Source organism: Patagioenas fasciata, chromosome 34 (assembly GCF_037038585.1).
Source record: "Patagioenas fasciata isolate bPatFas1 chromosome 34, bPatFas1.hap1, whole genome shotgun sequence".
NCBI classification, from domain to species: domain Eukaryota; kingdom Metazoa; phylum Chordata; class Aves; order Columbiformes; family Columbidae; genus Patagioenas; species Patagioenas fasciata.
Window position 1 is genome coordinate 2,021,775 of NC_092553.1, and position 13,442 is coordinate 2,035,216.

Below are 13,442 nucleotides of genomic sequence, written 5' to 3' on the forward strand. Positions count from 1 at the left end.
AGCCAATGGGCATCAGGAGGCCGCCTCCAGGCCAATGGCGGCGAGGGACGGGTGCGAGGGACGGTGACGAGCCGGCTGTGTGGCCAATGGCGGTGCCGGGGGCGTGACCATGCAGCCCGCCCCGGGAGCAGCGGCCTGGCCGTGGCGGTTCGTCCCCTGCTGCCGCCGGAGCGCCGCTGCCACGGGTGAGTCCTGCGGCTGCAGCGGCTGCGGGGGCGGGCGGGGGGCCCGGGGCTGCGGCCCCGCTGGCCGGGGCCGGGCGGTCGCCGTGTTGCCCCCGGGCGGTCGCCGTGTTGCCCTCGGGCGGCAGTGGGGGGTCCCGCTGGTCGCCCCCGCAGTTCCGCGGTTGAAAATCCTCCTCACACCGCGCTGGGACCGCGATCGCCGCCAGTTCCGTCCCGGGTGAGCGGCGGGGACGGATTTGGTTGGTGCGGGGGTTGTGGGGGGCGCGGGGCGGGTCTGGGGGTGCAGGGGAGCTGTGGGGGTTGGGGTGCAGCCGGCAGGAGGGACCAGGTTTGGGGGGCCCTGGGTCCCTTTGCGGGGAGGGGAGGCCCTGCTGACCCTGCCTCCCCCAGCAAATCCCCCTGCGGGGCTCCCCCCGCCCCCTCGATCGGTCTGCGCCCCCAGCGACTCCCTCAAGTCCCCCTGAACCTCAATGCCCCTTTTTGACCCCAAAACAGCCCCAAATGTGTCCCCCAATGTCCCTTTAACACACCCTCCCCCCAGCCCCCCCGCACCGAGGCCTCCAGTGTATAAATTAAATGTGTAACATTAAACGCGACATTTGAACGTTAACTAAAAACCAACAAATGTTGACGTTTCGTTGAGGTTTTTGTTGAATTTTGGTTTCACGGAAGGGAGCGTTGGTGGAAATTTACTGGGATTAATGTTTTGCTTTAAAAACTTTTTGTATCTCAGAAGTGACCTGAACAGTTTGATAAAGAACATTTCAAATTAAATTAATTTCCCATTAAATTTCTTGGGATTAAACGTCCGTCAGAGGCAGTGGTGCTTAAACCCCACTGCATTGGTCCCTCTCCGCATTAAAAATCCATCATTAAACAGTTAAATATTTCCCGTAATTAAACCCCTGTGATCTACATTCTGTAGTTTAAAAATGCGGTGACTGAGCGGTTGAACAGCCGATATCGCTCTGAGCGCGTGGCTCAATCTCTTGATTCATCTCAGTTCATCCCCACCAACCCCGTCGCCGTTCATGGGAACGTACCCGGGTGGATGGAGGGGGCGGGCGGTGGGTGTGGGCTCCCTGGGCTTCAGCAAAGCCTCTGACACCGTCTGCACAGCATCCGCACAGCTGAGCTGGGGAGGGGTGCTCTGGGCAGTGGGGAGTGGGGGGTGCAAACTGGCTGAGAGGGAGAAGCCAGAGAGTGGTGGTCAATGGGCAGAGTCCGGTTGAGGCCTGGATCCAGTGCAGGGCCTCAGGGGCCAATATTATTCAATATATTCGTTAACGATTCGGATGAGGGAATTGAGTGACTGTCAGCGAGTTTGCTGGGGACACCAAGCTGGGAGGAGTGGGTGACCCTGGAAGCTGTGCTGCCATCAGAGACCTGGACAGGCTGAGAGCTGGGGGGGGATAACCTGGTGAGATTTAACAAGGGGAAGTGCAGAGTGCTGCACCTGGGCAGGAACAACCCCAGGGTCAGTATAGGCTGGGAATGAGCTGTTAGAGAGCAGGGTAGGGAAAGGGAGCTGGGGTCCTGGGGACAGCAGGGTGAGCATGAGCCAGCACTGGGCCCTTGGGGCCAGGAAGCCAATGGGACCTGGGGTGGGTTAGAAGGGGGTGGTCAGTAGGTCAGAGAGGTTCTCCTGCCCCTCTGCTCTGCCCTGGGGAGACCACACCTGGAATATTGTGTCCAGTTGTGGCCCCTCAGTTCCAGAAGGACAGGGAACTGCTGGAGAGGGTCCAGCGCAGCCACCAAGATGCTGAAGGGAGTGGAGCATCTCCCGTGTGGGGAAAGGCTGAGGGAGCTGGGCTCTTTAGTTTGGAGAAGAGGAGACTGAGGGGTGACCTTATTAATATTTATAAATATATAAAGGGTGAGTGCCAGGAGGATGGAGCCGGGCTCTTCTCGGTGGCAAACAATGATAGGACGAGGGGCAATGGGATCAAGCTGGAACACAAGAGGTTCCACTTAAATTTGAGAAAGAACTTCTTCCCAGTGAGGGTGGCAGAGCCCGGCCCAGGCTGCCCAGGGGGCTGTGGGGTCTCCTTCCCTGCAGACATTCAAACCCCCTGGACATGTTCCTGTGCGACCTCTCCTGGGCGTTCCTGCTCCATGGGGGGATTGCACTGGATGAGCTTTCGAGGTCCCTTCCAGTCCCAAACACACCGTGATACTGTGATACTGTGATTTCTGTGCTAAATCCTTTCCTTTCCCCCCGTGCCAGTGGGGGGGACCCAGAGGACCCACCCAGGCCCCCCCAGGTTTGTGGGAGCAGCACTGGGGAGGGGGCGCTTTTTCCCCCAGCTACGAATATAGAGACAATTTGTACAAAAGCTCTAAAGTGGGGGGACGGCAACTCAGGGACCCCCAAACCACCACAGGGGGATCCACATCACCCCATGCGCCCCATCACTTTTGGGGTGTCAGAGCCCCCCCCCATGCAGCTGCCCCTCGGGGGTCCTGGGTGGGTTGTGAGGTCCCTGGGGGCTGGAGGGGAGAAAGGGGGAAACCTGGGTTTGGGGGGGGGTCCCAGGGGTTCTTGCGAGTGGATCTGGGGGGGTCTCAGTGGTTTCTGGGATCCCTGGGGGGTCCCTGAGATCAAAAAGAATTTGGAGGCTGGCAGGGAACTTTGTGAGGGGAAGATTGAAACATCCCTTTTCCCTCTGTTTCACAGCCCCAGCTTCTCTTCTCTGCCCTTCCTCCTCTGCCCTTCCTCCTCTGCCCTTCCTCCTCTGCCCTTCCTCCTCTCCCCTTCCTCCTCTCCCCTTCCTCCTCTCCCCTTCCTCCTCTCCCCTTCCCTCAGAACCCCATTCTGGTTTGGGATGAAGGGATCTCTGGAGATCATCCAGTCCAACCCCCCTGCTCCCGCGGGGTCCCAGAGCAGATCACACAGGATCCCAGGGGTCTGAATGTCTCACAGAAGGAGACTCCACACCCGCTCTGGGCAGCCTGGGCCGCGCTCTGGCACCTCCCAGCAAGCAAGTTTCTCCTTACGTTCAGATGGAGCCTCCTGGGTTTCAGTCTGTGCCCGATGCCCCTCACCCCGGCGCTGGGCACCACTGAACAGAGTCTGCTCCATCCTGACACCCACCTAAGATATTGATCCCATTGATCACATCCCTCTCAGCTTCTCTTCTCCAGCTCAACAGCCCCAGCTCTCTCAGTCTCTCCTGATCAGAATGATGCTCCAGACCCCTCAGCATCTCTGTGTCCCTCCACTGGACTCCCTCCAGTAACTCCTTGTCCTTCTTCAACTGGGGAGCCCAGAACTGGACCCAGAACTGCAGATGCAGCTTCCCCAGGGTGGGGCAGAGGGGGAGGATTCACCTCTCTCACCTGCTGCTCACACTCTTCTTAATAAATATCCCCCAGGTACCCTCGGCCTCGTGACCACAAGGACACATTGGTGACTTGTGGCCAACCTGATGTCACCCAGAACTCCCAAGTCCTTCTCGCAGAGCTGCTTTCCAGCGGGTCCACCCCCAAACCGTGCTGGTACTGGACCCCTGCTGCCCCAGGAGGGGCCGGTATCGCCCCGGTATCGCGATGGGTGGCACCAACAGCCCTGGTATTGCGATGGGTGGCACCAACGGCCCCGGTATCGCGATGGGTGGCACCGACAGCCCCGGTATCGCGATGGGTGGCACCGACAGCCCCGGAATCGCGATGGGTGGCACCGACAGCCCCGGTATCGCGATGGGTGGCACCGACAGCCCGGTATCGCGATGGGTGGCACCAACGGCCCCGGTATCGCGATGGGTGGCACCGACGGCCCCGGTATCGCAATAGCGAGCACTGATGGTCCTGGTATTGCGACAGGTGGCAACAACAGCGCTGGTATCGTCACAACAGCAGTGACGACGGCCCCGGTATCGCGATGGGTGGCACCGACGGCCCCGGTATCGCGATGGGTGGCACCGACGGCCCCGGTATCGCGATGGGTGGCACCGACGGCCCCGGTATCGCGATGGGTGGCACCGACGGCCCCGGTATCGTGATGGGTGGCACCGACAGCCCCGGTATCGCGATGGGTGCCACCAACAGCCCCGGTATCGCGATGGGTGGCACCAACAGCGCCCTAACGTGGTGCTCATCAGTAAGAAGGGAGGGAAGGGGGTTGCAGGGCAGCCATCGCTCGGGGTCTGCGGGATCTCCCTGTGCTTGTGGGAGCCCACGAGTCTTTGCATCACGCCTTGCGTTTTATTCTCTCTTCCTCTTTCAATTACTTATCTCACTTGTGTTTTTTTATCTTAGCCCATGAGTTTTCTTACTTTTGCTCCTCATATTCTTCATTCCCATCCTACTGAGGGGTGCGTGGGGCTGCTCTGCCAGCCACGGCTGCCCCACCGCAGCTCCCCAGGCCCTCACGTCTCCCATCCCAGCAACAGCAGTGGCCGCGGCACTGATTTCTTTCCTCTCCCTTTTGCAGCCTCCTTGCGCTCGTCCTCTCCACGCCGATCTCTCCTGGCTTCCTCCAGCTGCTGTGTCCTCTGGGTAAGTGCAGCTCGACCCCTCCCAAGATGCTCTCGAGTTGGCTGGGGTTTCTAAAACAGAGGGAAAAGGGATGTCTCACTTTTCCTCAGGCAGAGTTTCCTCCCAGACCCCTTTTACCCCCTGCGCTCTCCACAGACCCCAGTTACCGTTTCTGTTCGATGGGGAACATCTCACTGTGCTGTGCATGGCCAAGACGATGAGGACTCTGGACAGGAAATCCCTTCCAAGCGCAGCTTTCCTCTCACCGTTGGGCAGCGACAACAGCCCCGGTATCGCGACAGCAGCACCGACGGCCCCGGTATCGCGACAGCAGCACCGACGGCCCCAGTATCGCGACAGCAGCACCGACGGCCCCGGTATCGCGACAGCGGCACCGACAGCCCCGGTATCGCGACGGGCAGCAGTGATGGAGCTGGTATTGCGACGGCAGCACCGACGGCCCTGATATTGTGATGGGCAGTGACAGGGGCCCTGGTATCGTGATGGGCAGAACCAACAGCTCCAGTATCGTGATGGGCAGCACTGACGGTCCCGGTATTGCGACGGCAGCACCGACAGCACCGGTATCGCGATGGGTGGCACCAACAGCCCTGGTATCGCAATGGGCAGCAACAACGACCCATTCCCCCCTTTCACCAAAGGTCGAGAGCGCTGAGAATAAACCAGCTTGGAAACAAGACCCTATGGAACAGCCCATAGAGACAACTCAGCCAGGTGAGGCTAAAAGAGCCAAAACCGGCTCTTTTTGTGACACAAACCACCGCTTTTTGGCAGGGAACGCACAGCAATTCCCTTCGGCGGCGAAGCCAAAACCACAGAATATCCCCCAAACCATTCAAACCCCACCAGGATCGTTAATACCTGGAATCACTGCAATCAACCTGCAGCCAATTGAGCCCATTTCGGGCCCAAAAAGCCGCTTTTTTGGCCTCAAGGCGGTTTTCCTGCAGCGCAAATTCTGTGTAAACGCGTTTTCTACCTTCTCCTCGGCCTTTTCCTTGTTTCTCTTGGCTTTTTTGCCCGTCCCTTTTGCTCGGTAGGACTTGAGTTTGGTCGTTTTCTTCCAGATGTAGTAATATTCAACACACTGGGCCACAGTCTTAGTCTGGACCTAAGCGAGGGGATAGGGGCGGTTTAGGATGGAAACGCCGCGGTAAATCACATTTACGCCTCGTTTTGTCTCATTCCGGTGCCTTTTTTGCAGCGTTAAGCAGCAAAATGACATTTGGAGAACGGGAGTTCGATGCGTGACTCAAAAACGCGGCTTTTTGGGTTAAAACCCGATGATTTTGGGGGATTTACCTTCTTGTGGATGCGATAAAAGTCCTTCTTGTGGGTGGCAAAAGCACGGTGGAAAAGCTGCTGCTCCAATGGCGTCCACGTGTCCGAGCCTGCGGGGCAATGAGCGGGTTCGTTATGGGGAACGCAATTAGCAAACGGGGCGGGGGGGTCGTTATCGGCAGCCCAAGATGTTTAAATCGGCGTGGAAAGGGTATCGTGGTGTCTGTTTGTGTCCTGGGGGGGAATGGGCCCCGTTCCTCGTTTACCTGCGTAATGATAATTGGCCAGAGGGTCCGATTCGGACTTGGGGGGCCCCCCCGAAAGCAGCATCTCCAGCGCCTTCTGCAAGAGGAAGAGGCTCGGGGTTCGCCTTCCATTCGGAGCAGGACGCCCCAAGTTGTGATTTTGGGGGTTTTGGGGTGATATCGGGGGGTTTTGGGGAGATATCGGGGGGCTTGGGGAGATATCGGGGGGTTTTGGGGCGATATCAGGAGGTTTGGGGGTGATATCAGGGGGTTTTGGGGAGATATCGGGGGGTTTGGGGTGATATCGGGGGGTTTTGGGGAGATATCAGGAGGATTTGGGGTGATATCGGGGGGTTTTGGGGAGATATCAGGAGGTTTTGGAGTGATATCGGGGGGTTTGGCGGTGATATCGGGGGGTTTTGGGGTGATATCAAGGGGTTTTGGGGAGATATCAGGGGGTTTTGGGGAGATATCAGGGGGTTTTGGGGTGATATCGAGGGGTTTTGGGGTGATATTGAGGGGTTTTGGGGAGATATCAGGGGGTGTGGGGTGATATCGAGGGGTTCTGGGGTGATATCAGGGGATTTGAGGAGATATCAGGGGGTTTTGGGGTGATATTGGGGGGTCTGGGGTGATATCGAGGTGTTTTGGGGAGATATCGGGGTGTTTTGGGGAGACATCGGGGGGTTTTGGGGTGATATCGGGGTTTGGGGGTGATATCGGGGGGTTTTGGGGTAACATTGAGGGGCTTTGGGGAGATATCAGGGGGTTTTGAAGAGATATCGAGGGGTTTTGGGGAGATATCAGGGGGTTTTGGGGTGATATCGAGGGGTTTTGGGGAGATATCGAGGGGTTTTGTGGTGATATCGGGATTTGGGGAGATATCAGGGGGTTTTGGGGTGATATCAAGGTGTTTTGGGGAGATATCAGGGTGTTTTGGGGAGATATCAGGGGGTTTTGGGGTGATATCAAGGTGTTTTGGGGAGATATCGGGGTGTTTTGGGGAGATATCAGGGGATTTTGGGGTGATATGAGGGGGTTTTGGGGTGATATCGGGGTTTTGGGGTGATACCGGGGGGTTTTGGGGTGATATCGGGGGCATGGGGGTGATATTGGGGCTTTTGGGGGTGATATCGGGTGGCTTGGGGGTGATATTGGGGGGTTCTGGGGTGATATCAGGGGGTTTGGGGAGATATCGGGAGATTTTGAGGTGATATCGGGGGGTTTTGGGGAGATACTGGGGGGGTTTGGAGTGATATCGGGGGGTTTTGGGGAGATATCATAGGGTTTTGGGGTGATATCGGGGGGTTCTGGGGTGATATCAAGGGGTTCTGGGGTGATATCAAGGGGATTTGGGCAGATGCCAAGTTGTTTTGGGGAGATATCGGGGTGTTTTGGGAAGATATCAGGGGGTTTTGGGGTGATATCGGGGGGTTTTGGGGTGATATCGGGGGGTTTTGGGGTGATATCGGGGGGCTTTGGGGAGATATCGGGGGTTTTGGGGAGATATCGGGGGGTTTTGGGGTGATATCAATGGGATTTGGGGAGATATCAGGGGGTTTTGGGGTGATATCGGGGGGTTTGGGGTGATATCGGGGACATGGGGGTGATACTGGGGCTTTTGGGGATGATATCGGTGGGTTTGGGGTGATATTAGGGGGTTCTGGGCTGGTATCAAGGGGTTTTGGGGAGATATCAGGAGGTTTTGGGGTGATATCAGGGGGGTTTGGGGAGATATCGGGGGTTTTGGGGAGATATCGGGGGTATGGGGGTGATATCGGGGGGCTTTGGGGGTGATATCGGGGGGTTTGGGGGTGATATCAGGGGGTTTGGGGTGATATCGGGTGGTTTTGGGGTCACTCACCATCAGGTCGCCGCGCGCCGCGTGCAGGCAGTGCAGGGCCAGCTCCAGGTTGGGGACGGCGCCGGGGACGGCGCTGGAGCTCCCAGGGACAGCACTGGAGCTCCCGAGGACGGCACTGGAGCTCCCGGGGATGGCACTGGAGCTCCCAGGGACGGCACTGGAGCTCCCGGGGACGGCACTGGAGCTCCCGAGGATGGCACTGGAGCTCCCGGGGATGGCACTGGAGCTCCCAGGGATGGCACTGGAGCTCCCGGGGATGGCACTGGAGCTCCCGGGGACAGCACTGGAGCTCCCAGGAACAGCACTGGAGCTCCCGAAGATGGCGCTGGAGTTTCCAGGGATGGCACTGGAGCTCCCGAGGATGGCACTGGAGCTCCCGAGGATGGCACTGGAGCTCCCAGGGACGGCACTGGAGCTCCCGGGGATGGCGTTGGAGCTCCTGGGGATGGCGCTGGAGCTCCCGGGGACGGTGCTGGAGCTCCCGGGGATGGTGCTGGAGCTTGCCATGGACAGCAGGGTCAACACTGCAACCGACACGGGGTGGGGGAAACGGGGTGATGGGACATGGGGATGTTGGGGTTCGGGGGGGAAATGGGGTGATATGAGGTGGGGATGTTGGGGTTTGGGGGGGAAAGGGGGATGTGACATGGGGGTGTTGGGGTTTGGGGAAAGGGGGATGTGACATGGGGGTGTTGGGGTTTGGGGAAAGGGGGATGTGACATGGGGGTGTTGGGGTTTGGGGAAAGGGGGATGTGACATGGGGATGTTGGGGTTTGGGGAAAGGGGGATGTGACATGGGGGTGTTGGGGGGAAAGGGGGATGTGACATGGGGATGTTGGGGTTTGGGGAAAGGGGGATGTGACATGGGGGTGTTGGGGTTTGGGGAAAGGGGGATGTGACATGGGGGTGTTGGGGGAAAGGGGGATGTGACATGGGGGTGTTGGGGTTTGGGGAAAGGGGGATGTGACATGGGGGTGTTGGGGGAAAGGGGGATGTGACATGGGGGTGTTGGGGTTTGGGGGTGGAAATATGGGATCCAACAAGGAAAAGCTGGGGTTTGTCAAGGAAAAGCGTGATACGACAATGGGTACGATTCAAGGAAAAGTTGGAGTTGGTCAAGAAAAGATGCGATATGATAAAGGAAATGTTGGGGTTTGTCAAGAAAAGGTGTGATAGGACAAGGAAAAGTTGGGTTTTGTTGAGAAAAGACGCGATAGGACAAGGAAAAGTTGGGTTTATGTCAAGAAAAGACAATAGGACAAGGAAAAGTTGGCTTTTGTCACGAAAAGACACAATAGGTCAAGGAAAAGTTGGAGTTGGTCAAGATAAGAACCAATAGGACAAGGAAAAGTTGGGTGTATGTCAAGAAAAGACGCGATAGGACAACAGAAACGTTGGGTTCTGTCAAGAAAAGACGTGATAAGACAAGGAAAAGTTGGGTTTTGTTGAGAAAAGATGCGATAGGACAAGGAAAAGTTGGGTTTTGTTGAGAAAAGACGTGATAGGACAATGGAAACGTCAGGGTTGGTCAAGAAAAGGTGCGATACAACAATGGGTACGATACGAGAAGGAAAAGTTGGGTTTATGTCAAGAAAAGACGCGCTACAACAAGGAAAAGTTGGGTTTTATCAAGAAAAGTGTGATAGGACAAAGGAAACGTCGGGGTTGGTCAAGAAAAGGTGCGACATGATAATGGGTACGATACGAGAAGGAAAAGTTGGGTTTTGGGGACAAAAGGTGCGATACGGGACAGCGGAAAACGAGCCAACCAGGTGGAGCGGAGAGCAAGAAACACACGGAAAAACGTCACTATTTCTACCCAAAAGGCAGCGTTGGGAGCCCCAAGAGCAGCGACGACCCCCCCGGGGCCCAGGTGGGGTGGGCCAGGCACCCAATGCGTGCGATACCTGGGTCGGGCGCCTGCGGGTCGGTGTCCATGTCCCCCCAGGGCTTCCAGACCAGCTCCGCGCGCTCCTCGTCCTGCTGCGCCTGCGCTGGGTCGCGCAGGGCCGGCAGCTCCGCCTGGAAGCCGCTCCCCACGTTGATCTGCCTGGAGAGGGGACGGGAGGCGGTGACGGGGACCGCGGCGGCGCGGCGGGGGGGACGGGGGCGTTCTGAGCGCTCACGGCATCATCGTGCTCCGATCGGCACCGAAACCGCGCGGTTCGGCCGAAAACCACAGGGATTCGCTCCAAGACGCGGCAGAGTGGGAGAGACGCCCTGCGAGGGCTCGGAACAACAAAGCGTTGCCGGGGTTCCGCCGCGACATCAGCGCCGCCGGTGACATCAGCGCCTCGTGTTCCGTTCGGAATGGACGTCAATGGGTCCTGGCGGGCCAAACGAGGGGCAGGAAAAGCGCGACGCACCCGTTTTGCGCCCGTTTTTGGTGGTTTGGGGACTCACGGCCGGATGCTGATTTTGGGGGCGTCCTTCACCAGGCACAATCCCAAGTCGCCGTCCATTCTGCCTGCGGGATATTGAGAAAAAAGGGGGGAAAAGCAAGGCTCAGGATCAAAATCATCGTGCCGAGACCGTTCCTCGGCATCACAACCACAAATTGTCCCAATTCCCATCGTTTTGGTGAAATCGGTCGCTGATGGATCATCCCAATGGGGTTTTGCAGTCGATCGCAGCACTCGGGTGGTTTTTACACCCGATATCACAGCGAAACGCTGGGGGGTTGTTTCCATCCCATATTCCACAAAAGCACCCATTTTGGGGGTTTTTGGGGAGCACGAGCTCTGCGTTTGTCACCACAAACCAGCGAGGGGACGCCGAACCCAAACCGGGTTCACCGGGCGGTTTTACACCGGGATCGCTCGGCCCGGGTTGAGATAAACCCCCCGTAAACCACAACCATAAAGCGGGGTGTTCCCCCCAAAGCGCTACGTGGGGACATCCGCATCGCACTGAATTAACCCCGCGGGGCGGCCGAAAGCGCTTCAATCCCGGTGTCGGGATCACGAGGGGTTTTGGCCTCCGTCGCCTTTTTGCTGCGAGATCTTCCCATCCGGAGACGCATTTTCGGTGATCTGGGCAACATCGAATGAGAAAAGGGTTAAAGGTGGAAAACGCACAAAATCACACGGGCGTTTATCTGCTTTTCCTCCTTTTTTGGCTCAAAAGCAAGCGGCGAACCCCAAAATGAGGGGTCTGGGGACCCACCAGTCCTGCTGATGCTTCCTCCCTTTCACCCAACTCGAGGCGATCGCCGGGTTCCGTATTTCGGATCAATAACCCAGCGGGAGCCTGGAGCCTCCCAGAGCCCGTCCCTGGGGTAGCGGCCGCCGAGCGCGTCCCCATAGCGTTATTTGGGTGTAATTTGGGGGGTTTTGGGGCACGTAGCACCCTTGGTTCAGCCAGGGACACACACACGGGTGCTCCGGGAAGCGACTCCGGCGCCGCCGGTTGCCGAATCATCGCACAACCATCCAAGTACTCCTCACCCACCTCGTTCCTTGTCACTGGAACCAACACCGGGATCACCAGGGGGGTTTTCAGACAGTGTCGGGGGTTCGGAGGCGCCGTTTCCATCTCCCAACGATGGTTTCGCGGTGTTTGCATCGCCCGCGTCGCGCACCTGAGCACAAACGGAACCGGGAGCGTCGGTGGCGCTGGAGGATATCAAAGCGCTTTGCAAACTGCTCTTCCCAATTATTTCTCCGTTATATAACGAGGATAATAAAACCCGCTACGCTAAACACGACCCAAACCGGGCGGGAGCGCGCAACGTGAATCTTTACACTGCAGCGATTCCCTATTTCTCGTTTTCTCACCCCGTCGTCTCCACTCAATCGGCAGCGACGTTCACAAATCATCCAGTTACGCACAATTTGGTAACGACCCCCGCAAAGGGCTTCGACGGCACCGCCGTCCCCCCCGCCGCCTTCGCTCAGATCCCCGCTCAATGAGCAGCACCCATGGGTGCCCGTTACCTGCCCCCTCTCGGCGTCCACCGACCACCCGTGGTTCCGGCACATGGAGACGCCGCCATCCTCAACCGGAGCAGCCGCCAAGTGGCTAAAGTGACAAAAATCAGGATAAATAGGTAAAAAAATCAACATGATAAAGCCGCGGCGCTTTTAGAACAGATGGCGTAGTCGGCACTGAAGCTCCAGGCAGGTGGAGCTTGCCCGGTGGAATCAATCGGCGTTCGGTCTCAAAGGTTTCAACCCAAAAGGGTTAAATAGCAAGGATTAATAAATACTGACCCTCATTAATAATTACTGATTGTCATTAATAAATAGTGACCGTCACTAATAAATACTGATCGTTATTAATAAATACTGACCATCATTAATAAATACTGATCATCATTATTAAATACTCACAATCATTAATCGATACTGATTGTCATTAATAAATACTGACTGTTATTAATAAATACTGATCATCATTAATAAATACTCGCCATCATTAATCAATACTGATCATCATTAATAGTGACGGTCATTAATAAATACTGATCGTCATTAATAAATACTAACCATTATTAATAAATGCCGATCACCATTAACAAATACTGATCATCATTAATAAATAATAATCATCCTTAATAAATACCATCATTAATCAATACTGATTGTCATTAAGAAATACTGACCGCCATTAATAAATACTGGCCGTTATTAATAAATACTGGTGGTTATTAATAAATACTAATTGTCATTAATAAATACTAACCATCATTAATAAATACTGGTTGTTATTAATAAATACTGATCACTATTAATAAATTATGACCATCATTAGTAAATACTGATCATTAGTAACCAGGCTCAGGTTGGGCTCCAGGTTGGGCTCAAGGCTCAGATTGGGCTCCAGGTTGGGCTCCAGGCTCAGGTTGGGCTCCAGGTCAGGCTCAAGGCTCAGGATGGGCTCCAGGTTCAGGTTGGGCTCCAGGTTGGGCTCCAGGCTCAGGTCGGGCTCCAGGCTCAGGTTGGGCTCCAGGTCGGGCTCCAGGCTCAGACTGGGCTCCAGGTCGGGCTCCAGCGCTTCCCCGCAGAGCAGCCCGGGGCTCTGGGCAAAGCCACGCAGCTCGTCGCCCAAGGGAAACAGGTCCATGGTCACCGGGCTCCAAACACCCCGGAGCAAAAACCAGAGCGGCCCCAGGACACCCGGGCTCCCAAAGAGCCTGGAAAAGGGACACAAAGAGTTAAATTGGGGGGAGTGAAGTGGCTGCTGATGCTGAGAAACCCCCGGGGGTTCGGGGCTGGGGGGAAAGGGGGGATCTGTATGAAAACTGCTCTGGGGAAAAGGGGGGAAGGGGTTGGGCTGCATGGGAATGGGAGGAGGGACGGGAAAATGGGAGAGGGAAACGGGGAAGAGGGAAAAGGGGGGAAAGAGGGAAAAGAGGGATAAAGGGGGAAA

The 13,442-nt window shown here is 56.6% G+C and overlaps 1 protein-coding gene across 1 annotated transcript; it reads right to left on the reverse strand.

The window, feature by feature from the left end:
• Positions 1–2,524: 2,524 nt before the first annotated feature.
• On the reverse strand, positions 2,525–10,534 carry LOC139826042 (uncharacterized). Its single transcript, XM_071800897.1, has 10 exons — positions 10,199–10,534; positions 9,980–10,122; positions 8,478–8,596; positions 8,420–8,424; positions 8,073–8,271; positions 6,230–6,305; positions 5,985–6,073; positions 5,662–5,793; positions 5,003–5,363; positions 2,525–2,544 (listed from the first exon to the last, which is right to left on the reverse strand). Exons 1-10 carry the CDS (start codon positions 10,357–10,359, stop codon positions 2,525–2,527), a joined length of 1,305 nt encoding a protein of 434 aa, XP_071656998.1. The 5' UTR covers positions 10,360–10,534.
• Positions 10,535–13,442: the final 2,908 nt, after the last annotated feature.

What these genes read in the sequence shown, in the direction of transcription:
- LOC139826042 (XM_071800897.1), bottom strand. Translation starts at nt 10,359, where the DNA reads ATGTCACCGGCGGCGCTGATGTCGCGGCGGAACCCCGGCAACGCTTTG. An exon ending in CCCGCAGGCGCCCGACCCAG is followed by an intron (nt 8,597 to 9,979) that starts GTATCGCACGCA and finishes TGTCGGTTGCAG; the next exon opens with TGTTGACCCTGCTGTCCATG. An exon ending in TTTATCGCATCCACAAGAAG is followed by an intron (nt 5,794 to 5,984) that starts GTAAATCCCCCA and finishes CCCCTCGCTTAG; the next exon opens with GTCCAGACTAAGACTGTGGC.